We start from the raw sequence: 26,737 nt of genomic DNA, 5'->3' as shown, positions 1-26,737 counted from the left end.
GCAGTCCATGGTTTATTGATGAGTATGAGAAAATACATTCTATTGGATCTAAGTTAAAGTACCCTAGATCTTTCATTGATAAATTCCTTAAGTTAGCAACGAAATCATTTTATAGAGTTGAACCTAAACATCCCACTGACACCAAGAATCTTTTAATTCTCCCTTTTGATAATGACTTTACTTTACTTCCTATGTTGCTTAAATCCTTTAATGTAAATGTTGCCTTCAGCAACAAAAATACTATAAAGATTATCTTAATCAGGAACTCACCAGAAAATTCTCCTGGGTACATTCATAAAGTGCCATGTAGAAATTGTGATAAGTTTTATGATGGGCAGACTGGTAGGGATCTTTCTGTTAGACTTAAGCAACATAAATATAGTATAAGAACAGGACAAGAATCAAATGCCTTGTTTAATCAGGTTAAATTCTACGCTCATTGCATTGAGTGGAGTAATGCCATCTCAGTTATCAACTCTAACTCCAGTACCACGAGCAATAACAATAAATCTTCTGTTATTAGATACACAAAGAATTATAACCTTAATATTAGTGAAGGTCTATACAAATTGGATGGCTTTATTGTTATAAAATTTGTAGACAATTCCCTTTCTTGTCTACATAATAAGTTTATCATACGCTCGTTGTCTGTCTTGGACAAGCATGTGTTTACCAAATGGCGCCCTAGCTACGTCTCTTCACTGTACATCAACTGACTGTTATATTTCTCTCTTGTGTCTCCGGTAATGATGTGATTATTACACGTAAGTGCACTTGGGAACTTATCGTATTTCATTTTCCCCGTCGGCTCATAGGAATGTACTTGATCACGGGCAAAATTGTGATCCTTTCCAATATATATATATATATATATATATATATATATATATATATATATATATATATATATATATATATATATATATGTTTGTGTGTGTGTGTGTGTGGGTGGGTTCGGTCATTCCTTCGTCTGTTTCCTTGCGCTACCTCGCTAACGCCGGAGACAGCGACCAAGTATAATTATGATTATATATATCGGAAGATGATAACGATGGCCTTCAGCATATCAGTGTAGACTTCTTGTGCGTTCAGACACACTCGTTTTTTCTTCTTTAGAAACAGATTTTGTAGAAGAATGGACTCTGTCTTCTCTGGTTGAAGCCATAGGACGGGATTCATAATGAACTAGGATTACTTAGAAATACAAGCTACAAAGAAAGCTGTTTTACTATTGACTTTTCATTGCTGAGCGAAAAATTTCAGTATGCTGAGTAATCGTATTTCATATTGCGTACAATATCAGTTGACATCTGGGAGTGAACTGAAGATAATGCTATACAAATATCTTGTTTCTCCATTAAGAAATATTTATTATATGAACATGAATATTGTGTGTACATGAATGAAATTTGACTTTCCTATATTAGAAATAGAGATGAACAGAGAATGCACTGCATAACTCCATCTTCGATTATAAAGGTAGTTCTTAGAAGCACTTGCGGTGGACGATGCCGGGGCCGGACTCGTCGTACTCCTCCTTGGTGATCCACATGGTCTGGAAGGTGGACAGAGAGGCCAGGATGGAGCCACCGATCCAGACGGAGTACTTACGCTCGGGAGGAGCAATGATCTTGATCTTGATGGTAGGTGGGGCCAGAGCTGTGATTTCCTTCTGCATGCGGTCAGCAATACCAGGGTACATGGTGGTACCACCAGACAAAACGTTGTTGGCGAACAGGTCCTTCCTGATATCAATGTCGCACCTCATGATGGAGTTGTAGACGGTCTCATGGATACCAACAGATTCCATACCCAGGAAGGAAGGCTGGAAGAGGGACTCGGGGCAACGGAAACGTTCGTTGCCGATGGTGATGACCTGACCGTCGGGAAGTTCGTAGGATTTTTCGAGCGATGAAGATGCTGCAGCAACGTTCATTTCGCTTTCGAAGTCGAGGGCAACATAACAGAGCTTTTCCTTGATGTCACGAACGATTTCTCGTTCAGCGGTGGTGGTGAAGGAGTAGCCACGCTCAGTCATGATCTTGGTAAGGTAAGCAGTCAGGTCACGGCCAGCCAGGTCAAGACGAAGGATGGCGTGAGGAAGACAATAACCTTCGTAGATGGGGACGGTGTGGGTGACACCATCACCGGTATCGAGCACGATACCTGTGGTACGACCGGAGGCGTAGAGGGACAGCACGGCCTGGATGGCCACGTACATGGCTGGGGTATTGAAAACCTCAAACATGATCTGGGTCATCTTCTCACGGTTGGCCTTAGGGTTGAGGGGAGCCTCAGTGAGGAGGACAGGGGACTCCTCAGGGGCAATGCGGAGTTCGTTGTAGAAGGAGTGATGCCAGATCTTCTCCATGTCGTCCCAGTTGGTGATGATGCCGTGCTCGATGGGGTACTTGAGAGTCAGGATACCTCGCTTGCTCTGGGCCTCATCACCGACGTAGGCGTCCTTCTGACCCATACCGACCATGACACCCTGGTGACGAGGACGGCCGACGATGGAGGGGAATACGGCGCGGGGAGCGTCATCACCGGCGAAGCCGGCCTTGACCATGCCGGAGCCATTGTCCACAACCAGGGGACTCACGTCTTCGTCGTCACACATGGTGGAGTGGTGTTAGATCTGGAAAGAAATAGTACATACCAGGTGATGATTCTATGAATGGCTAACATCTTTTGCGAAATAATACATTGCTTATAATTTTCTTGAGCTCGCATGTATTTTTTGTATCACTAGTTTTAAGAATAAGAAACAGAGAAAGGAAGCAGTGAGGATCTTCCTCTAAGATACGGTCGTCTCTTCTTGGCACTATCTCGCTCTGGCGTGAAGCGTCGAATAGAGGTTGAATTGTTGGGAGTACTAGCTCGTCAAAGAACATTCTTCAAAGTGGTCTATATTTTACCTTTTACATAAAGTTCCACATCCTTGGAGCTACAGGGAACCTGGGATAATTCGAGAACCTTTTCAAGAAACGAGTCCTGCAAGTGGTTACATTACGAACGAGAAATTCCTTTAGAACTAAGCAGAATCACTGTCAGTAGACAGAAGGTAGTACACCTTTGTCGAGGACGTTTCTGCCTGAAAGGAGTGTGACGTAGCCTCAATGCTACAGAAGCCGTAAGAGTTGTTCTGGTGTTATATAATCAACTATACACATTGGTTATGAACAACAGCAGGCTTAGTGAAAAGAATGATAAAGTTCCATTTGCCACAAACAATGGTGAGTTTCGTGTGGACGAGCAACTTAATACATATACGATACAATGTGCTAAAAAACGACAGTTGGGCAGCATCGTACATGAGGCTGTACACTGAACTGCTTCCGAGTTAACTTGTTTACAAGGAACGCTTCAGTAATCTGTAATTGCTACAGTCTTGCGACGTCAAACACGTTTAACTTTACGCCCCAATAATTTTAGTTTATTCTCGCAGAGTGGAGCAACTGCTAAATAATTCTGATCATAGGATCAATATCTTTATTGACAGTTTTTGTAGAAGTGTTGAAACCGTTAACTGGGGAATGATATTTGTATGGAATTTTCTAATAAATGATAATTGCTACTATCGTAAAAATCTTATTGCTATCATTGTGCACCATTATCAATATTGTTTCTTTAATCACGTAGATTATAGGTCTAAGACGTAAAACTTGCTCGTAAAGTAGTTCCAGTTGTTGTCTTGAGACAATGTTTCCGACTTCACCCGAACTAATTATGTTGTATATGGCAGTATTACACACCTCCTCTATGCACGGTCAGTATACAGAGCCACTTACACAAGTGTCGATGTATCCTGAGCCTGAAGTACACTAAGGCTGGAGCCATCTTGTCCTCTCTTATATACAGTCGTTTTACTTCCTCCTTCTAAATAAGGACAGCCGCTGCCTCACTCCTGTATCTCTTATAGTGGTTTTTCTTAGCAAGTTTGACCTTCTAATCTTTGGTATGTGTTCCGCCTTTCTCATATTAATTTTTTGGCAACTTTGACAGTACCGTTCAACCTTCAGCTCAAATACTATTTATGACTGCCCTTTCCATGTCATTTGTCAGTCAGAAAATAATGTGGAAATACAACGTAAGTCATATCAATCCACAGTCAATGTTCAGGTGACAACACCCAGGCGGTCACCACGTCCACAGTGCCCTTCATTCTTTGAGATATAAATGGCTTGGAGTTGTGTTTACAGTTTATTCCTAAACTATTGAATATTTCTCTTGTACTATCAGATTTTTCATAGAGATAAAGCACATAGGAGACATCAAGATGAAATTTGAAATTTATCGGTTGAATATCTTGATAACAGTCAAAGTTTCCCTTTCTTCTGTTGAATATGACAATCGTTGTGGGTGCGGCCGGGGGAGGGATGGAGGCTCTTCCTCAAACATCACTCGTATCATCTGTTATAATTAGAAATGCGACGTTGCAAACACTTTGCTCATTAATCTTTGAACTTGCAAACTTTTGTGTAACTTAAGCCTGAGCTATCCTGTAGATGCTAACCCAAGACTACCCTGTAGATATTAACCTAAAGCCGCCTTGTAGATGTTAACCTAAAGTTACCATATAGATATTAACCTAGAGCTACCATGTAGATTTTCATCCAGAGCTGCCTTGTAGATATTAACCTAGAGCTACCTTGTAGATATTAACCCAGGGCTACCTCGTAGATTTTAACCCAAAGCTACCTTGTAGATATTAACCCAGAGCTACCTTGTAGATGGAATATCTGAACACTTGTATGATACACCTCGTGCTCATTGCTGCAGTCTTTTCAGTTATGATACATTCCATTCTCAAGGCAATATGTATTGCAGTTAAAGATAACTTGTGCAAGATATATATATATATATATATATATATATATATATATATATATATATATATATATATATATATATATATATATATATATATATATTCCTATGAGTTCACGGGGAAAATGAAACACAATAAGTTCCCGAGTGCACTTTCGTGTAATAATCACATCATCAGGGGAGACACGAGAGAGAAATATAACAGTCAGTTGATGTACAATGAAGAGACGTAGCTAGGACGCCATTTGGTAAACATGCGATTGTCTAGGCTGATTCGGGTGAGAAACTGCAGAGGCTGGTAACCGAGTTTGGTAAAGTGTGTGAAATAAGAAAGCTGAGAGTAAATGTGAGTAAGAGCACGGTTATTAGGTACAATAGGGTTGAGGGACAAGTCAATTGGGAGATCAGTTTAAATGGAGAAAAACTGGTGGGAGATCAGTTTAAATGGAGAAAAACTGGGGGAAGTGAAGTGTTTAGATATCTGGGAGTGGATTTGGCAGCGGATGGAACCATGGAAGCGGAAGTGGATCATAGGGTGGGGGAGGGGGCGAAAGTTCTAAGAGCGTTGAAAAATGTGTGGAATGCGAGAACATTATCTCAGAAAGCAAAAATAGGTATGTTTGAAGGAATAGTGGTTCCAACAATGTTGTATGGTTGCGAGGCGTGGGCTATGGATAGAGTTGTGCGGAGGAGGATGGATGTGCTGGAAATGAGATGTTTGAGGACAATGTGTGGTGTGAGGTGGTTTGATCGAGTAAGTAACGTAAGGGTAAGAGAGATGTGAGGAAATAAAAAGAGCGTGGTTGAGAGAGCAGAAGAGGGTGTTTTGAAATGGTTTGGGCACATGGAGAGAATGAGTGAGGAAAGATTGACCAAGAGGATATATGTGTCGGAGGTGGAGGGAACGAGGAGAAGTGGGAGACCAAATTGGAGGTGGAAAGATGGAGTGAAAAAGATTTTGTGTGATCGGGGCCTGAACATGCAGGAGGGTGAAAGGAGGGCAAGGAATAGAGTGAATTGGATCGATGTGGTATACCGGGGTTGACGTGCTGTCAGTGGATTGAATCAGGGCATGTGAAGCGTCTGGGGTAAACCATGGAAAGCTGTGTAGGTATGTATATTTGCGTGTGTGGACGTGTATGTATATACACGTGTATGGGGGTGGGTTGGGCCATTTCTTTCGTCTGTTTCCTTGCGCTACCTCGCAAATGCGGGAGACAGCGACAAAGCAAAAAAAAAAAAAAAAAAATGTATATATACATGCACCCTATCCTGAGCCAGCGACCCATTTTATTGACGACCCTGCAAGGGTGGATGAATAGCTGGGTTGACTGTGGACCGACTGCCGCAACCAGGATTCGAACCTATGCTCACGACGCTAGGTGGCCCGTGAATGCGTCACGGTCAGGTCCGCTACACCAAGGGAGTCCATCCATATGCATCTGTGATAAGTCTGCTGTGTGAGAAGTGGGTTGTAGTGTCTGGTTCACTTACGTGTTTGCATATAAGTTTGTATAGTTTACTGTGCGTGTGTATGTATGTGTAGGTATTAGTGCTGGTCTGTATACATACCGTGTGCTCTGTATGTGTTTACTTGTGTTATTTATGAAGAGTAATTATTTGGGTGGAATTATCTGTGTATTTGTCTGGGTCATGTAGTTTTATAGGGCTCTATCTGTTTGCCTTCCACTTCTATCATTCACTTTTATTTTTCTTAATTATGGTTGCCAGTGCCCTGCTGTCCAGTACATCCAACTGACTGCTGCTCTGAATCCATCACCAACAACCATTTATTTAAGTGATCATATTCTCCCCAGTAGCTACAACAACCATGTCTAGAATTAACAGAAACGTGCGTCCCCTGTTGGCACGGAAGCATCATCTCTAGATCATTAATTCCTTCAGTTTCGTGAGAGTTGTGCACGAACAGTTTTATTCCCTCCATGAGTAGAGCTATGGTTTGGTCTTCTTTACTTACACTCGTTTATTACTGTTTAGTGTAGGGCTACTATCGTTTCCCACTAGATTAAATTAGCACAACTACATTTAAGTTTGACCACCGTTGAGCCGTGTGTAGACTCGCCACACACATCCCGGGGTGGAGAGACTTGACTGGCAATGCGGGTTCTGGCATGGTTTGATATTTGTGTAGAATATTTTGTCCGTGAATCAAACGACGACTTTCTTTGTGGCTAACATACAATTTGCCTCCTTTGTGATCCTAATGATACGGTTGTTTGGTCGCTAGTTTGGTAATCCACCTACCAAGATTCTTCATGTTACTACATAAAGCTCATGATTGTCGCTTAATTTTAGTTGTCCTTAATAATGTATGTTTTATAGAGAGTGTCACTTTAGGACATTCTATCCGGCATGGAAATAATTATCATCTTGGCTTATTTTTGACATTTGAAACGGTTACTCTCCGATTAACAGTAATGATGATAGATATAAATCTTGGGTCTCAGTGGTAGCTGTGCATTACCAAGGTAACTTGGAACAAATGAACATATCCATGATAATCCTCTCTCTCTCTCTCTCTCTCTCTCTCTCTCTCTCTCACACACACACACACACAGAAGAAGTAAGACAGAAATATAACAGCTTGAAGTGTAATGATGTTAATACGTCCACAATTTCCTCAATCCTCGCATGAGGTTTCCCTAAACTTTCATATGATTCCCGTCTCTTGTATGTGCAGCAAGACTAAGGATTTTTATTTAGCCACATTCTTTACATACTTACAGTATCTTTCTTCTCTGACTTGCACATTCATCAGACCTCCACATGCATCACATTTGCACGTGCATCAGACCTACAAGTGCATCAGACCTGCTTATTAATCAGACATGCACATTCGTTAGACCTGCACATTCATCTGACCTGGGTATTCAACAGACCTACCCATTCATCAGACCTGCTCATTCATCACACTTGCATGTGCATCAAACCTACACGTGCATCAGACCTGCACATTCATCAGACCTGCCAACAGTCTTCGTTTCCTTTTCTTCAGACACTTTGTTTCATACTACTGCTATTTCCACATACTGTGTTTACAAGCCATTCCTGAATATTTCAAATTCTTGTCTTACCACTTTGCAGGCGTGTATATTGGTTCAGTACGACCAAACTACATATTCCTTGTATTTGATTTAAGCCCTCGACATATGAACGGACAAATGCCATTAATTTTCAAAATAAGATTATCGGGAAGTCCCTGAATGCCGTTTTGGCTTTAAGAAAGACGAGGGAAACATATCTTTCAAACAATTACATAACACGCACGAGGATACACTCACACGAATACACATACTCAAACAAAAAAGCACAAGCACATCCACACGGACGTAGAAAAACACTCACATGCAAACACAGAAATTGAAAATAAGAAACAAAGAGAGACGATAACAGAAGAGACCAGTGAGGGGGAAAATAAGAAACAAACATATTAGCCAAGGGTAAGGGGAGTATTTCTGTAGTGCCAGAGTATTGGATGTATGGAATATGTAGAGTGACCAGACTGTCACTGATAACAGGATACAAAAAAACACAAGTTTTAAGAGAGTGAAGAAAGATTCAGAGATGGGGCCCCACGAGTTCAAAACTCGATCAAACTTACATACTAAGGAGATTAGGTACACACACACACACACACACACACAAACTTTAATGCACCCAGGATCATATCCCTTTCTCTGTTCACACTCTCCTCTGAAGTCTGTCACTAGCTTTTGCGTGTCACCAGACCCATTTCATATTCAGACATTAACTGGTTCTCTCCCAGAGTAAATATTCATCTAAGATTCTCAAGAATTTGTTCTTTTTTTATAAAGATTTTCAATCTTCTGTCACATAACTAATGACTGTAAGACTGGTAATGAAAGGGGTTATCATTCAAATACATACATGCTACAATTGTCTTGAAATCAATATTTCATTATTTGTGGTATACGATGCTGCGAAGAAAATGAATAATACATACAAAGAAAGAAACAATTTTATTACGTGAATAGGTATGCGTGATTGTATTCACCTTTACATTTCTATCCCCCAAAATTCATTAGTAACTAGGAACCGAGGGCACTTTACCCAAGATGAAAGGAGTGTTTTGTACACAAAACAAAGGAACAGTAAGATCTTTTTATTTCCATGTTTATCATGTTAAGTACAATAATTTCCTAGAAGCACTTGCGGTGGACGATGCCGGGGCCGGACTCGTCGTACTCCTCCTTGGTGATCCACATGGTCTGGAAGGTGGACAGAGAGGCCAGGATGGAGCCACCGATCCAGACGGAGTACTTACGCTCGGGAGGAGCAATGATCTTGATCTTGATGGTGGAGGGAGCCAGAGCTGTGATTTCCTTCTGCATGCGGTCAGCAATACCAGGGTACATGGTAGGTACCACCAGACAAAACGTTGTTGGCGAACAGGTCCTTCCTGATATCAATGTCGCACCTCATGATGGAGTTGAAAACGGTCTCATGGATACCAACAGATTCCATACCCAGGAAGGAAGGCTGGAAGAGGGACTCGGGGCAACGGAAACGTTCGTTGCCGATGGTGATGACCTGACCGTCGGGAAGTTCGTAGGACTTCTCAAGGGATGAGGACGCGGCAGCCACACTCATTTCATTTTCGAAGTCGAGGGCAACATAACAGAGCTTTTCCTTGATGTCACGAACGATTTCTCGTTCAGCGGTGGTGGTGAAGGAGTAGCCACGCTCAGTCATGATCTTGGTAAGGTAAGCAGTCAGGTCACGGCCAGCCAGGTCAAGACGAAGGATGGCGTGAGGAAGACAATAACCTTCGTAGATGGGGACGGTGTGGGTGACACCATCACCGGTATCGAGCACGATACCTGTGGTACGACCGGAGGCGTAGAGGGACAGCACGGCCTGGATGGCTACGTACATGGCTGGGGTAGCAAAGGTCTCAAACATGATCTGGGTCATCTTCTCACGGTTGGCCTTAGGGTTGAGGGGAGCCTCAGTCAGGAGGACAGGGGACTCCTCAGGGGCAATGCGGAGTTCGTTGTAGAAGGAGTGATGCCAGATCTTCTCCATGTCGTCCCAGTTGGTGATGATGCCGTGCTCGATGGGGTACTTGAGAGTCAGGATACCTCGCTTGCTCTGGGCCTCATCACCGACGTAGGCGTCCTTCTGACCCATACCGACCATGACACCCTGGTGACGAGGACGGCCGACGATGGAGGGGAATACGGCGCGGGGAGCGTCATCACCGGCGAAGCCGGCCTTGACCATGCCGGAGCCATTGTCCACAACCAGGGGACTCACGTCTTCGTCGTCACACATGGTGGAGTGGTGGTGTCAGATCTAGAAAGGAAAAAGTTGTACCTAAGTTGCATAAAGTATATATAACGACGTTTCATATTACGTCACTTTTGATATGCTATGTTTGATTAGGAAGACGAAACCCCAAAATCTATGACTGAATGAAAGCTACATGAAGGGGCTGATGATTTATGGATAGGATGGTCTAGAAGGTAAAAGCGAGTTTCTTGAAGTAAGTGGCGGGTCTAAGGTATGCTCTGGGTTTGACGGACAAAGTGGACTTGGGAAGTCATTTGGTTTTTGCTGATGATACAGCTTTGGTGGCAGATATGACTGAAAAACTGCAGAAGCAGTTCTCTTTGTTTGGAATAGTGTATGAATCGAGGAAGGTGGGATTTAATGAGGATAAAAAGGAAAGTTATGACGTCTGGTTGCGAGTAAGGACAGGTTGGTCTAAGTGTGAGTTGCACTGGAGAGAACTTGGAGGCTATGAAGTGTTTCAGATACCTGGGAGTGGGTAGAATTGTGGGAGCTGATATGGATCAAAGGATGAATTTTGGGGGTAAATGCTCTAGGTGCTTTGAGAATTTGTTGAACGAGGTAACTGTCACGGTAAAGATGGGCACATTTGATGCTGTAGTAGTACAAGCGATATTATGTGGGCGCGAGTTGTGGAACCTGAATAGAAAAGTACGGAGGGGGATGAATGTGTGGGAAATGTAATACTTGAGGACAATGTTTGGTGCGTGTGTATGTGTGTGTGTGTGGGGGGGGGGGGGGTGTTGGTCGAGTTAGGAATGATAGTGTAAGAGATATGTGTGGTAGAAAGCTCATTATGAGTGAGAGCTGAACACAGTGAGCTGAAATGTTTTGGACATCAGGAGAGGATGAGTGAACATGGATTGACTAGCATATATGTCAGAAGTGGAGGGAGCAAGGGGGAGGGAGAAACCGCGAAGGAGATGGAAGAATGGAGTGTAAGAGGCTTTAAGTTACGGGGGTCTGAACATTCAGGAAGGTGAGACACGGATGAAATAGAGCGGACAGGAGACGATGTGGTGTCTTTTGGCTGAACGAGGGTATACGCAGTGGTTGCGGAAAACCTCGGAAATGTATGTGGGGCTCGTCTGTGTAGAGGGAGCTGTGTTTTAGGTCATTACACGTTACAGCTAGAGAATAGATTTGAGCTAATGAGGCCTTTTCTTTGTCTGTTCCTGGTGCTGCTTCTCTAACGCGGGAAACAGCGCACACACACACACACACACACACACACACACACACACACACACACACACACACACACAGGTTTTGGTGTTTTAAATTCAATGTGATTTTCATGGTTTCATTCAAGTTACTTGCTGCTTTTTCGCGGAATTAATCAAATTTCTCCATTTTTAAGGGAGAAAATATAAACAAAAAAGTGGTAAAAGTTGTTAAGTTTACTTGGAACTAAGTTCGTAAATAATATTGCTAGGCAAGGAGAAGAAACCTTCAAGTAAGACATGAAGATAGTATCAGCATTAAAAGAACTGCTGATATAATAAGACGCAAATATGTTTTTATAAGGGATTTTCTTAAAAGATGATAACTTTTTCCCTGTACTAAATAATTCAAGAACGTCGTTTTATGTATCAAACATTTCTGAAGTGCGTCATGTTCACGTGAAGACGTACGTGAGGATGTATAGTGTTAAGTTCCGTATTATGATCTGTGGAGCCACTCCCACTGGCAAGGAACTAATATAGTTTTGCTGCCAAGTTTAATTTTAGTTCGTAAGTAACTCGTATATTTATGAACGTCGTGTGAGCGCTGTAAACACATAACAAGAAAGCAGACAAAATCATTGTTGAACTTCGTATGCCTGACTCTGGTTGTTTCTTCTATGTTATTGTTTTCAGTAGTCGTACAAGATTTTAGAATTCCGAGAAATTCATGAAATAGGATTCTCTTATTTCTAAGTTGATATAGCGTGAACAATAATGGACATGTAAAAAGAAATATATAGTTTACAGTTTCAGTAGCTGGCCTGGATGAATGGCACCTTCATCATTTAGTTCCCCATGTTAGAAAATACTAAAATACTCTAAAATGATAAGAATGTAACGACGTCTTTCTAGCAATAATGATTAATTACAAGAACACAAGATCACACCAAGAACTTATTACTTTCGACTGCTTTTCCAGTTATCGAGAACCTCGGACAAATTTCACTATGATAGATAATGAATATAGTATTAGTGATCATCCTTAAGTCAACACAGTCACCAGAGAGCAACGTACACAAGACTAGACGTATCCTGAGCCTGAAGTACACTAGAGGGTTGAGAGTGTCTCACGCTTTTATACACCACCAATATATTCCTGCTTACCAAAAACTACCATGGTTGTCACAGTGATGCACTTTTTTCTTTCTTATAGTTGTTTTAGGTGGCTGGTGAAGAAACCTGCCCGTCTCCATTATGGTATGTGTTAAGGTATTGCCTTCATACTAATACAGTATCATTAAATTAGACAGGAGGAATAAAATCACAGATCATTGAAAGCAACGGATATTGGTACCTTATAGGTTGGTTCAATTTATTTTGTAAGTTTACCTATGATGACATAACCAGGCTACATTGCAGACAAATGTGTCATTACCCAGCTGTTGCTGGCAACACAAGAAGTCCTAGTACATCTACTCTCGTCTTACCTTAACGGTACTTCAGGTTTTATATAGAAATTTCCCATTTTCCTATTCTTATTAACATGGGGTCTAGAAATTCACTGAGTTTTCCTTGGGCATCATTATGTTATCTGGATAAAGATTATGCATACTTAGCATAAGGTTCGATATTGAAAATTATGTATTGAGTCTACAAATCGTAATATATATATATATATATATATATATATATATATATATATATATATATATATATATATATATATATATATATATATATATATATTTGTAGGTGGGTGATCTATGAGTAGATGTTACTGAAGTGTGAAGCAAAAGTAATTTATTTGGCAGTTGGTGTTTAGTTCCGGAGTAGTTTGAACAGGAGTGAAGGGTAGGTTGTATACGACTGAGCGTTTGAGTATGTTGAGGTAGGATAGTAATGGGATGAGCTTTGTTTCATTTTGAATGTGTTTAATATTTGTGATAGCTGGGCAGCCTGTGATTGTTCTAAATACTACGTATTTTTGTGTGGTTTGCAACTTTGTTATTGTAACTGTTGCAGAGGTTGTGGCTTTTAAGAGGGCAGACTACGAGAAGTCTGCCAGCATGATGATGTTAGTTCACCAAAGTAAACTCACCTTAACGTGGTTGTATTGTCGCCATTGGCCGAGGAGGAGTGCAGTTTCGTCGAGGAACTGAATGCAAAGGACTCCGTCATGTGTCTACTTCTGTGTCCAGCAGTGCAGCCTTGCAGCTGAATGTCGTGCAATATCTCTGGACCCCTTTTAAGAAAGGTGTTCTTGGACAATTATATATATATATATATATATATATATATATATATATATATATATATATATATATATATATATATATATATATATTCTGTCCTTACCACAGGGAAATGAAACAGAATAATTTCCCAAGTGCACTTTTGTGTAATAATCACATTATCAGTGGAGATACAAAAAACAAATATGTCAGTTTATATAGAACGAAGAGACGTAGGTAGGACTCCATTTGGTAAACAAGTGACTACCCGAATGGAGGTTGGGTGCGTTCATGTGTAGCAACATGCGTATCATGAAATTCATGTGAACAAAAAAGTGAATTGTTTACAAATTCTATCAAAAATAAAACTATCCAATTTGTCTAGCCCTTCGCTAAAATTGTTATACTTCTTTGTGTAGTGAGTTCAGTGGCCTCTATCACATAAGTTGTCAAGTGGTTAGTTGCTTTATTAAGCCCCATTAGTGGGTAAGATATCCATTTCTAATATCATGAACACTGTAGATCTAGTTAAAAAGCTTAATGACATTAATGTTGATTTTGATTTCAAACTGTTTAGTTTGATGTTTCATCTCTGTTCACGAAAGTTCCAGTTGATGACCTCTTAGCATATTTAATCGTCTTAGACGATATTCACTTACCTGTTTCAAAGTCTCTTTTAATGAATTTATAAGATTGTGTATAGAAGACTGTGTTTCAGTCTAATGGAGAAGATTATCCTTAGAAATTTATCTCGACTCTCTCTCTCTCTCTCTCTCTCTCTCTCTCTCTCTCTCTCTCTCTCTCTCTCTCGGTAGTACTATCCTCATGGGTGTCGGGAGGGTCGTTGACGGCTGGGCAATGAGCCAACACTTTAGTGGTTGTTATATTTCATTCCTCTGACCATGGTACTTAGCTTTTCTGTTTGTCTCAACCACACTTGTCCCGTTGGCTCTCAGTCCACAACACTATATCTACATCACATAACATATGTCATCCACAAACACTATATCTGCATCACATGTCAGCAGGTTATTAGCAAGACCATCTCATCATCAGTCAATATTTGTTCTGTAGTTGACGAACTTTATAATGATGTTGTTCGCATAATTGTGAAAACATTACTTACATAGTTTTCATAATGTTTTCATAAAAACTTTGTCGTATTTCAGGGAAACATTAAACTTTTAATACGGGCTAGGCTATGCTGTGCTTTGAATTTCATTCACTAAGAATGTAATTAAGAGACCAGATTTACTTAATGGTATTAACTTACGCTCTGGAAATTAAATCACAGGAATGTTATTAACATATTTTATGAACAGAATTTTATGTTTGGTCATCATTCTGATCTTCCCGGATTAATGATTATATCATCATAGTTGTGCAGTTAAATCTACGGTGATCTCCCTGACCGCCTCACTACAAGATGGTTAGGGTAGACGTGGCTGAGGTTGCCCATCATAGTTACTGATAACTTGCCTAAAAGAAAAAAATTGGAATTTGACTTACTTTCGTAGGAGTGTAGTATAATGGGACCCACGTGGCTACATACGTTTCATAATGTGATGTTTGTATTGATGTATTATCATGCAGTGCGAGAGAACAATATGAATGTTTAAGATTAGTTATGATAGATACAGTATGTAATGTATGTTGGGCTGACGTGTAATGATCATATCCTCTGGGACAGCAGGAGGACGAGAATTGATCGGACATAAACATAACGGATTACTAGCAATGTTAACCCACAAAACACGACTTGCTTAACACTGACCAAGTTTGTACCTTCTGACTGTTACTGTTTGCGACGTGTCACACTACAGTGAACATGATCTAAGACAACTCACTCTCAGCCAGCCAGCAGGACGAGTCCCCTCTCAACGTTATCATGGTTTCAAACCCACATTGTTCTGCTGCTAGTAAGCGTTAGCTTCACCCTTTGCATCAAAACCTACTTCACTTGCCACAGTAATCCTTACCAGACAAACTCGCTAATATTGATCTTGTTAACCTCAAATAACAGTTCGGGTCATTACGTACGTAACTCAACGTTCCTCTGTTGCCGTGAAGACGTCCGGTAACCAGAAAGAGGAGATACTATTTAACTGTCAACCATAACAGAGACATAAGGGACATAATCTTTTCGGGGGAAACATGAACGATTATGGAACAAAACACCAAATTTTTATTGGGAAATGACTTGTTTCCGTTTGTATTGTCTTTGGTGTCGCATCAATAAAACGTTCACTGTGGTCGTATCAGCCAGCCTCTTGTGTCACTTTGACGGTACACGTCATGCCAGGGAGAGAACACAACCTCGTATCGTCCTAGCTGTCAGGATTACAATTTCAGTGTTGAAGTACGTGACTTACACGTATGTTCACTAGTGAACAGTTGCAATGTAGAGATGCATCATTTGTGAACGCCTCTAATAGGAATGTGTGTGTATGATTGTAAATATTTGAAATTAATCATAATGTTTTCTTTATATCGTTCCAACATTCCATTAATAATGTGCTTTACCTAATTGTTTCACGAAGATATATAGTATTTTGTTAGCTTGTTGATCTAAGTATTTTACGCAAGGAAGATATGATAATTGCTGTTCTTGATATTCATGTTACTGCAGTGTTAGCCTGGAATTCAGCCTTAGGCACCAATGCAATGTTCAGGATATGTAAACAATATCTTCTAGGCACAAGCAGGGAACACACAAAAAACTGATATGAGTCCAGAGTAGATGATAATTTTATTATATAATAGGTAGACGTGGGAGACGAAATGCAATATGCAGTGAGCCTACAAGACATAACAAATATTTTCTTTTACTTCATGTTCTTCCCATTCCCATACATACGCTAATGAGTTCGTATTAAAATTTCTCTGTAACCAAAGTATGTGATCAATACATAACACAAACATGATATGAAATATTTCGTCAAAAGTCTACTTATTAGAAGCACTTGCGGTGGACGATGCCGGGGCCGGACTCGTCGTACTCCTCCTTGGTGATCCACATGGACTGGAAGGTGGACAGAGAGGCCAGGATGGAGCCACCGATCCAGACGGAGTACTTACGCTCGGGAGGAGCAATGATCTTGATCTTGATGGTGGAGGGAGCCAGAGCTGTGATTTCCTTCTGCATGCGGTCAGCAATACCAGGGTACATGGTGGTACCACCAGACAAAACGTTGTTGGCGAACAGGTCCTTCCTGATATCAATGTCGCACCTCATGATGGAGTTGTAGACGGTCTCATGGATACCAACAGATTCCATACCCAGGAAGGAAGGCTGGAAGAGGGACTCGGGGCAACGGAAACGTTCGTTGCCGATGGTGATGACCTGACCGTCGGGAAGTTCGTAGGACTTCTCAAGGGATGAGGACGCGGCAGCAATGTTCATCTCATTTTCGAAGTCGAGGGCGACATAACAGAGCTTTTCCTTGATGTCACGAACGATTTCTCGTTCAGCGGTGGTGGTGAAGGAGTAGCCACGCTCAGTCATGATCTTGGTAAGGTAAGCAGTCAGGTCACGGCCAGCCAGGTCAAGACGAAGGATGGCGTGAGGAAGACAATAACCTTCGTAGATGGGGACTGTGTGGGTGACACCATCACCGGTATCGAGCACGATACCTGTGGTACGACCGGAGGCGTAGAGGGACAGCACGGCCTGGATGGCCACGTACATGGCTGGGGTGTTGAAGGTCTCAAACATGATCTGGGTCATCTTCTCACGGTTGGCCTTAGGGTTGAGGGGAGCCTCAGTGAGGAGGACAGGGGACTCCTCAGGGGCAATGCGGAGTTCGTTGTAGAAGGAGTGATGCCAGATCTTCTCCATGTCGTCCCAGTTGGTGATGATGCCGTGCTCGATGGGGTACTTGAGAGTCAGGATACCTCGCTTGCTCTGGGCCTCATCACCGACGTAGGCGTCCTTCTGACCCATACCGACCATGACACCCTGGTGACGAGGACGGCCGACGATGGAGGGGAATACGGCGCGGGGAGCGTCATCACCGGCGAAGCCGGCCTTGACCATCCCGGAGCCATTGTCCACAACCAGGGGACTCACTTCTTCGTCACACATGGTGGATTAGTGTGAGATCTGGAAAATTGTGATAACATTTAGGAATCTTGCACATTTTTTGTAATGTCTTTTCTCAGTATCTCTATTATGTTTGTTTTTCTCTTAACATTACCCATTCCCTATTTATTGAGTTAGATCAAGTACATACAGCCTCGCAACATAACGCACTCTCATCATCATACAATACCCAGCGTGTTAAAGTGAAAAATGAATTTTCACATTTATATAAATGCTTCTTGTTCTTTCACTACACACAAACTTAATTCATCAAATGTGACTAACATCTATGTTCATCCTACCTCCACACTCAAGATACTTCCATTGCATTTGATTACCAGTCATTCCTTTCGCGCTTTAGTTTGCAATAACGAGATGGGCAGTGTAATCCTTGTTTTCTTTATATCAATCCTTCACCGCGGTCATCCTCCCTCGTAGTTTGTTCTACTGGACTATTAATATCTTCTTGACCAAGTGATCATCTGTATCGTGATCAACAAGCCCATACTGTTCCGAAAGAGTCATTATTGCGCTTTTTTAATGACTTCTTGTTAACGCACAGCTTCTTGTTAACTGTTAAAGGTTTAGCCTAGCATCGTTCTTCATTCTCTCCATCCTCCTAATCCCAATTATACTGAGCATGTTAGCCATCTGCATTCTTATTTCTTATCTCTCATGACCTACACACTCCAAAGTTTCTCGTCAATATTAGCTTTGGGATACATACTCGTTCATGTAAGAATCTTGCATACTCTTTCCTTACGTTATCCCATCCAGTAAACATTTTAGTGAATCCCAAATGACTGCTTTCAGCTTCCACCCGCACATCTAAGCACCTCGACAAATAACGTTCGCATCTCCCATCCCTTTCAAAAAATAGCGTCTCATCTTCATATTTCTGAAATAGGAAGTATGATTTTCCAGGTACGAGGGAGATATGAGAGAAATTCTTAAGAAGATACCACAGTCATGGCTGTTCTATTGATAGAGACATCTGACTACAGTCTTCTCATTAATTCACTGCTAATAAAAAGATGGAAATGTGTTGAAATTCCTCAGTTTATTTCTTTGTTTGCTTCTTTCCTATGTTGAAGCATTTCAACGTTGTTTTTACAGTGCTTGTACACTGGCCAATGCTTCACACAAGAGAGGAGAGAAGGAATTAATAGATATCCAAGCAAACAAGGGTGTCCAGCAAAGGTTAGGAATGTCTGATATCACGTGATGATATATTACTCTCTGTTACTTTTTTCCAGTTGCAAAGTCTTTGTGAAGAGAAGAACACTGAGTTTAGATAAGTGCAAGAGTCATATTCAAGTCATCATTGCAATTTCAAAAATCTTTCATAAACTATGGTTATGCTTGAACTGTGTCTTGGGGAAAATGAGGGAGTGTGGTAAGGACAAACTGCTCAGTCTGATGTAATGTATGTTTCCGACTGTCATTTGATATTTGTTTTTGTTTATGAGAGAGAGATAGAGTGATAGATGACACAATTTGTTTCACAATTTTCTGACTGTCACTGGCAAGTAGCTCGTGTCGTGTCGTCGTTACATACGCAACTCAGATTCTTCTTTACCCTCCGCGTCTCCCCATAATACCTCTATGATTCATGAGAGCAAAATAAGACCGGGCACGGCACCCATATGTGGAGCAACATGGGCAACTCTCTACCAAACGACCACACGCTCGAGCCAGTGGAAGCAAGACAATTATCGATTTTCAAGAGACCTGAGTTTAATATTTTACTGTGGATGGATCTAATTACTGTTTTTCTATTTTGCAATAAGATACGAAAAGATGTCACTATGCTTCCTTTTGAAAGAACATACTACTGGTTAGATCTGAATCAGGGAAAACCATCATAGCAGTAGAACTACAGTATTACATCTGTGAAAATGTAATTCCCAACAGTGTTGACATGGTTGCTGTAAACAATCTTTTGAATTTCAGATTTCTCTTTGGCCTCCATCTCAGAGAAGAAAGATCGTAAATTACATTCTAAACGAACACTGATTTCCCGAGTTCTGAAACATGGAACCTAATATGGAATTCGAGTCACCAAAGTTGCGGTACAGAGAGACACGTACAGTGTGCGGGTGTATCCTGAGCCTGAAGTACACTAAGAGCAGAGGCCTCATGTATGCGTTTATATAGCCTTCATGTACATACTCCTGCTTACTAACTTAGTAAAGGCCAAAGATGTCAGTGTGTTTACATTTTTTTTCCTTTATAGTTGCTTTGGGTGGTTGATCAGTGAGTGTACCCTCAACCCATTCGGTAGGTGAGCAGATATTGCCTTAACAGGAATACAAAAACTTGAAATCCAAGTCAAGTTGATCATGAATCACTCTGGCTTGGTACTACATAAATATGTGGGGTTCCCAGTCGCACTGTAGTAAGTGTAATATCTTACTTCTCATAACTGTGTCTTGCTGGAAAACATTCTCAACTGCAGTATCAGGCAAGATATTGGCACGGCGAACTCACCCCCACTGCTCACCGTGACCCCTTCACATGAATGACAAACCTTAAATGGACCTTTCCCGAATTGTGCTCTTACTTCTACATGTTCTACTTTTATACTTGAGAATTTCTTACCATCGACATTGTTCATTTTCTATTGTCATTTTCATACAATATATATATATATATATATATATATATATATATATATATATATATATATATATATATATATATATATATATATATATTTATGTGTGTGTGTGTGTGTGTGTGTGTGTGTGAGTGGATGGGCCATTTTTCGTCTGTTTTCTGACGCTACCTCGCTGACGCGGGTAACGGTAATCAAGTATAATAATAATATAGTTATATATATATATATATATATATATATATATATATATATATATATATATATATATATATATATATATATATATATATGCAAGTGAAACCACAAGGAAACGAAAAATATGAAGTGAATAATTACACTGCCAAGACTGAGTACAGATTGAGAGAACCAGAATATAGCATAGTAGAGCAGCCGCCACTGGGCCCCCGGGGCCGGCCAATGAATTAAGAAACAGATGAAGGGATCAGGTCACAGGTCACCCTCAGTGACCTCACCTCTCTCAAGTTATAAACTCAGCTTAACCTTGGCTCTGGGAAACATACTTACATTTTTTCATTTTCATTGATTGTTTTTCATTTAGATTTTTCATTTTTCCTGAATTGTACGTCTGCCAGGTAAAATCTGTTTAAATCCATTTTATGTTTTGTTTTGTTTTTGAGTTATTGCCTGGAAGACAGGTCGGGGGATCCCTGCTCCCTCTCTCCGAGTCGTCTTATACGACACGCACGAGATACATTGATGTTCTTCTTTTTCTCTCTTAAAGTCTCTCTCTCTCTCTCTCTCTCTCTCTCTCTCTCTCTCTCTCTCTCTCTCTCTCTCTCTATATATATATATATATATATATATGTATATATATATATATATATATATATATATATATATATATATATATATATTTATTGTTTATATATATTTTGCTTTGTCGCTGTCTCCCGCGTTAGCGAGGTAGCGCAAGGAAACAGACGAAAGAAATGGTCCAACCCACCCACATACACATGTATATACATACACGTCCACACACGCAAATATACATACCTATACATCTCAGTGTACACATATATATACACACACACAGACATATACATACATACACATGTACATAATTTATACTGTCTGCCTTTATTTATTCCCATCGCCACCTCGCCGCACATGGAATAACAACTCCCTCCCCCCTCATGTATGCGAGGTAGCGCTAGGAAAAGACAACAAAGGCCACATTCGTTCACACTCAGTCTCTAGCTGTCATGTAATAATGCACCGAAACCACAGCTCCCTTTCCACATCCATGCCCCACAGAACTTTCCATGGTTTACCCCAGACGCTTCACAAGCCCTGGTTCAGTCCATTGACAGCACGTCGACCCCGGTATACCACATCGTTCCAATGCACTCTATTCCTTGCACGCCTTTCACCCTCCTGCATGTTCAGGCCCCGATCACTTCTTAATGTGCGTTTTATCATTTTTTTTTTCATTTTCCCACTATGTGTTGTAGAAAGTGTCGTTCTTCATGTGATGTATGTTGTGTGTGTGTAATGTATATCAAAGTTGTTAGTTGATTTAACCTTAGAACATAGTGAATGCGAGATCCAAAGGCAGTCAGTGTTCATCATTGCGGCTGAGGAGTGTCCAGACTGCATGTGATAAAGGGGTATTAGGAGGTGTGATGTTAGGGCCCGTAGCCACAAGAAGTGACCTTCTTGGAGAATTTCCTCAGGATCTTACGTAACCTACTGTGAGAGAGGACAGACGGCAGCGATGTAGGCGAGCGAAAAGAGGAGTTAGATTCGGCGATGGTCGTAAGATTACGTCTAGGGTGGTGGCACGTAAGCCACACAGGGAGGAAGCTGAGGGAATTAACCCACCTGACCCACCTGTGAGTTGACCTGTTGCCACACGTGACGTAGGTCAACGTTAGGAGTTCTGCGATGTGACGTTAATCATCAGTGACGGTCATTTAGTACACTACACTCCCCTCGACATAACCCATCATGGTCACAGGTACAGTCATCATGGTCACAGGTACAGTCGTCATCATGGTCACAGGTACAGTCGTCATCATGGTCACAGGTACAGCCAGGGGTGGTAGGTGTGCGTCCAGGTGCCCGGAGCCAAGGCACACATTACCTTGTTTACCAGTCCGCCGCCAGACAGATACGTCGCTTAGAATTTATTTTGTAAGTTTGTGATTTTTGATAATGAAAAATTATGAAATGCATTAGAAAATTGCTTGTTGTAACGGATATATAACTTAAACTGAACAGTAGGCACGGCGCTAGGGAAAACAGACTTTATCGTGTATTTATGTGAAAAACAGCTGTAGGAAGACTCTTACAAATGTTGACATTATGAGAAAACTTCATTCAGTTTCTATCACCTTTATAGTAAAGGATACTGTCAAAGGTCTGTCTTTTTCGAAAATTGGTTTAACTTTTATTCATATGATTCGAACACACACACACACACACACACACACGCATATATATATATATATATATATATATATATATATATATATATATATATATATATATATATATATATATATATATATGTCAACTGACTGTTATATTTCTCTCGTGTGTCTCCCCTAATGATATGATTATTACACGAAAGTGCACTTGGGAGCTTGTGTTTCATTTTCCCCGTGGACTCATAGGATATATATATATATATATATATATATATATATATATATATATATATATATATATTTTTCTTTCTTTTAAACTATTCGCCATTTCCCGCGTTAGCGAGGTAGCATTAAGAACAGAGGACTGGGCCTTTGACTGGCCCAATTCTCTGTTCCTTCTTTTGGAAAATTAAAAAAAAAAAAAATATATATATATATATATATATATATATATATATATATATATATATATATATATATATATATATATATTATTATTCATAAATTCCTATGCGTCCACGTGGAAATGAAACACGATAAGTTCACACGTGCACTTTCGTGTAATGATCACATCGTAAAGGGAGATACAAGAATGTGATAGAAGACGTAGAACAGTCAGTTGTTATTCAAGGAAGAGTCGTAGCTAAGACGCCATTCATTGGTGATCAAGGTTACCGGATGGTGGTGTTTGGTTTTGTTGCGTTCGAGTCTGGCATTATGCATGTCATACAATTTTTACTATGTGGACAGAAAAGGGAACTGTTGACAAATTTTGCCAACGACAAAGGAATCAAGTTTGTACAGACTCTCTCTAATAATAATGTTACAATTCTTTGTGTATTTTGTAATATAAGATTCAGTGATATTTCTCGTGGTAGGTAAAGCAGTTACAGTTAACTGAATGAGCATTATTCCAGTACGTAAAATGGCCATTATTTTTTACATGATTAAACAAACCATTTGATTCTTGTCTCGTTCTTTTACTATATTTATGTTGCTTAAGTCTGACATAAAGATTCTTACCTGTCTGCCTGGCATATACCATATTACAGTTTTTACAAGGTATTCTGTAAACACAGCCCGCAGATTTTCTGATGAGATTTTGATTAAGATATTCTTTATAGCATTGTTGTTCCTGAAGGCTACGTTTAATCAAATGATTGAAGCAAACTGGGAATTAATGTAAAATTATCACTAAAAGGGAGAATTAAAAGGTTTTTGGTATCAAGCGGAGGGTTGGGTTTATCTCTATAAGATGATTTCTTTGCCAGCTTAAGGGATTTATCAATGAAAGATCTAGGATACTTTAACTTGGATCCAATAGAATATTTCTTCTCAAACTCATGATCAATAACTTCCGGTCTGCATTTATGCAATGCACTAAGGAACATCGACTGGAATGATATATAGTTTAACTCTGTAAGTGAGTAATAATGAATATGAGAACAAACATTGGACGGTTTTCTGCATTTGCTAAATTTAAACTTGTTTCTATCCCCATGGATCATGCAACCTAAAGTTGGTAATATACAATCATTTACCACTTCACTATAAAGTTGATAAAAGGTAATGAATTGTTAAGTAAAGGGAAAAATGTTTGCCTTAGAGGGTAATACATCCCTATGTTTGTCAAAACGAGCCACTCCAAATTGTCGAAAAAGATTTATCATTGCTATTAACAATTTGAAGAAAGTTAATGACATATATGTAACTACAGAAGATAAGGTGTACTGTGCCAGAGAACCATTACCTTGACCCGAGAAGAACCAATTGGTAGGTGGTTTGCGTATTTGTGAAGGATAATCATTAATGATGATACTGTGAAGGATAATCATTAATGATGATACGGTAAATGATGATCATTAATGATGATACTGTGAAGGATAATCATTAATGATGATACGGTAAATGATGATCATTAATGATGATACTGTGAAGGATAATCATTAATGATGATACGGTAAATGATGATCATTAATGATGATACTGTGAAGGATAATCATTAATGATGATACGGTAAATGATGATCATTAATGATGATACTGTGAAGGATAATCATTAATGATGATACGGTAAATGATGATCATTAATGATGATACTGTGAAGGATAATCATTAATGATGATACGGTAAATGATGATCATTAATGATAATACTGTGAAGGATGATCATTAATGATGATACGGTAAATGATGATCATTAATGATGATACTGTGAAGGATAATCATTAATGATGATACGGTAAATGATGATCATTAATGATAATACTGTGAAGGATGATCATTAATGAAACGGTAAATGATTATTAATGATGATAATGTAAATGATGATCATTAATGATACGGTAAATGATTATTAATGATGATAATGTAAATGATGATCATTAATGATGACAGTAGGAAAGATAAAATTGAGAGGAGAGTCGGGTAAGGAAGGAAAGTTTGAGGTCCGCGAAGTGCTTTACTGAGCGTGAGAAACTTGATTCTAGATTATGCTGGAAGTGGGCATCTTGGATCGTTTGTTCCAAACTAGACATGCATGAATGTGACCCATTACTTTATTTAGTTTTGATGGAGGTATCCAAGTTAGATAACCAAGACACTGTGTGAAGAATTAAGGGAATATCTCGAGTAAGAATGAAGATGCGAGAAAGATGGTTTAAGGAAATACTTCGAAGGTAACATGAGTGAGAGACTTCACCAGTAATGGTACATTATAGGAGGATTGGTGGATGAGAGATTGGTAAGGAAACTTTGCCTTAGTTGAGATGCAGGAGTCACCAAAATGCCAGCCAGATGCTGTGGATAAACTGTTGAAGGATAAAGATATTTTAGGAAGATGATTGTAGACTGTTGTTTCTATTGAAGATTGCATTGTTCTAGCATTCGATGACATTACTACTTTTGATGTTAGCTCACATCTTCTTGGAACGTCATATAACTGAAATATCCGTGTGAAAAAAAGACGGAATTTTACTTAGTGTTTGCGTGTTCTTGTCTTGAGAACAGTTGCTGAAGCTGTAGAACAGGTTCAGTAATCATTATAACACTCACTACTAGAGAGCCTCTTCATCAGTCTTCTCGACAAAACTTAATCAAGTAAAGTCGTCTAATCATCTCTCTCTCTCTCTCTCTCTCTCTCTCTCTCTCTCTCTCTCTCTCTCTCTCTCTCCCCCGCCTACTTTTAAAATAGAATCGTCGCTTCCGTGGCAACATTGAATCTGTCTCAGTAATCATTGTGGCAGTTGCTTTTGATAAGTGTCTGCTAGCGTGCCTCCTCTCCTGGCTAGGTCGTGCACCACCAGACACCCCATTACATCCCGCACATGTTATGCGAGCATTAGGAACTCATGAGCTGACGAATGACTCCATGTGTACCTCTTTGTCTCCACAAATACACTGTGGAAATGTATACCTTCTTATATTTTCGGGACTCATGATTTGTCTTATTTATGAGTTAGGTTTGTTACTAGCGGAATGTGTGGTAATTCTTTATCCAACGCATCACCGCTTGCAGGCGTTACTTCTCCACGACAAAATGATGGTCTGTGTGGGAGGATGAGAGTAATAATAGAGACGTTTTTACTGAGGATTCACTCCAATAAGGAAATCCGTAACAAAATTGGAAGTGATGTAACAATAGGAAAGACTCCATTCTCTTCAACACTTAACTGTGAGCCGACACAAACTATGAGCTGAGATGATGAATGGATTCGAGACATGTTAGGGCCATGGAGGCGGTTTGTTTATTGATTTTATAATTACCCCAGGACCAGTTCTCGTGGACGAGTCTTGATGTCACCGATGACTTATCTGAGGGCCCCTTCAGCCGGAAGCTGCGCTATTTCCAATAGTAGGGGAATGTAGTCTCCTTGAAGTGAGTTCTTTGACGGGACTACTCCTAATGATAGTTTAATCGAGGGTGACTTTTCATTCACTGTATAACCGCGAGCTAGTGTGTGTGTGTGTGTATATATATATATATATATATATATATATATATATATATATATATATATATATATACATATCATCCCTGGAGATAAGGGAGAAAGACTAGTGCCCATTAATTTCCTGCGTGTCGTAA

At 40.1% G+C, this 26,737-nt stretch overlaps 1 protein-coding gene and 1 pseudogene across 3 annotated transcripts in view; both read right to left on the bottom strand.

Moving 5' to 3' along the window:
• The window catches only part of LOC139767168 (actin-3, muscle-specific-like), a 208,480-nt gene that overhangs the window by 51,398 nt on the left and 130,345 nt on the right, over positions 1-26,737 (bottom strand). The window contains exons 2-3 of one of the 3 annotated variants that reach the window (XM_071696202.1): positions 3,792-3,824; positions 1,212-2,638 (exon numbers count right to left, since the gene is read on the bottom strand). The exons of 1 other annotated variant lie outside the window; for it this stretch is intronic. In XM_071696202.1, the coding sequence (XP_071552303.1) occupies positions 1,487-2,620 (1,134 nt within the window). In that variant the 5' untranslated portion in view covers positions 2,621-2,638; positions 3,792-3,824 and the 3' untranslated portion in view covers positions 1,212-1,486. Of the gene's footprint in view, positions 1-1,211; positions 2,639-3,791; positions 3,825-16,287; positions 17,664-19,732; positions 19,765-26,737 lie in introns of those variants that run through there. One more of the 3 variants, XM_071696203.1, reaches the window with a different exon arrangement.
• On the bottom strand, positions 8,819-12,444 carry LOC139767171 (actin-3, muscle-specific-like; annotated as a pseudogene).

Source organism: Panulirus ornatus, chromosome 59 (assembly GCF_036320965.1).
Source record: "Panulirus ornatus isolate Po-2019 chromosome 59, ASM3632096v1, whole genome shotgun sequence".
In the NCBI taxonomy this organism is placed as follows: domain Eukaryota; kingdom Metazoa; phylum Arthropoda; class Malacostraca; order Decapoda; family Palinuridae; genus Panulirus; species Panulirus ornatus.
The sequence above is the reverse complement of the archived record's forward strand: the minus strand, read 5'-3'. Positions and strand labels throughout refer to the sequence as shown.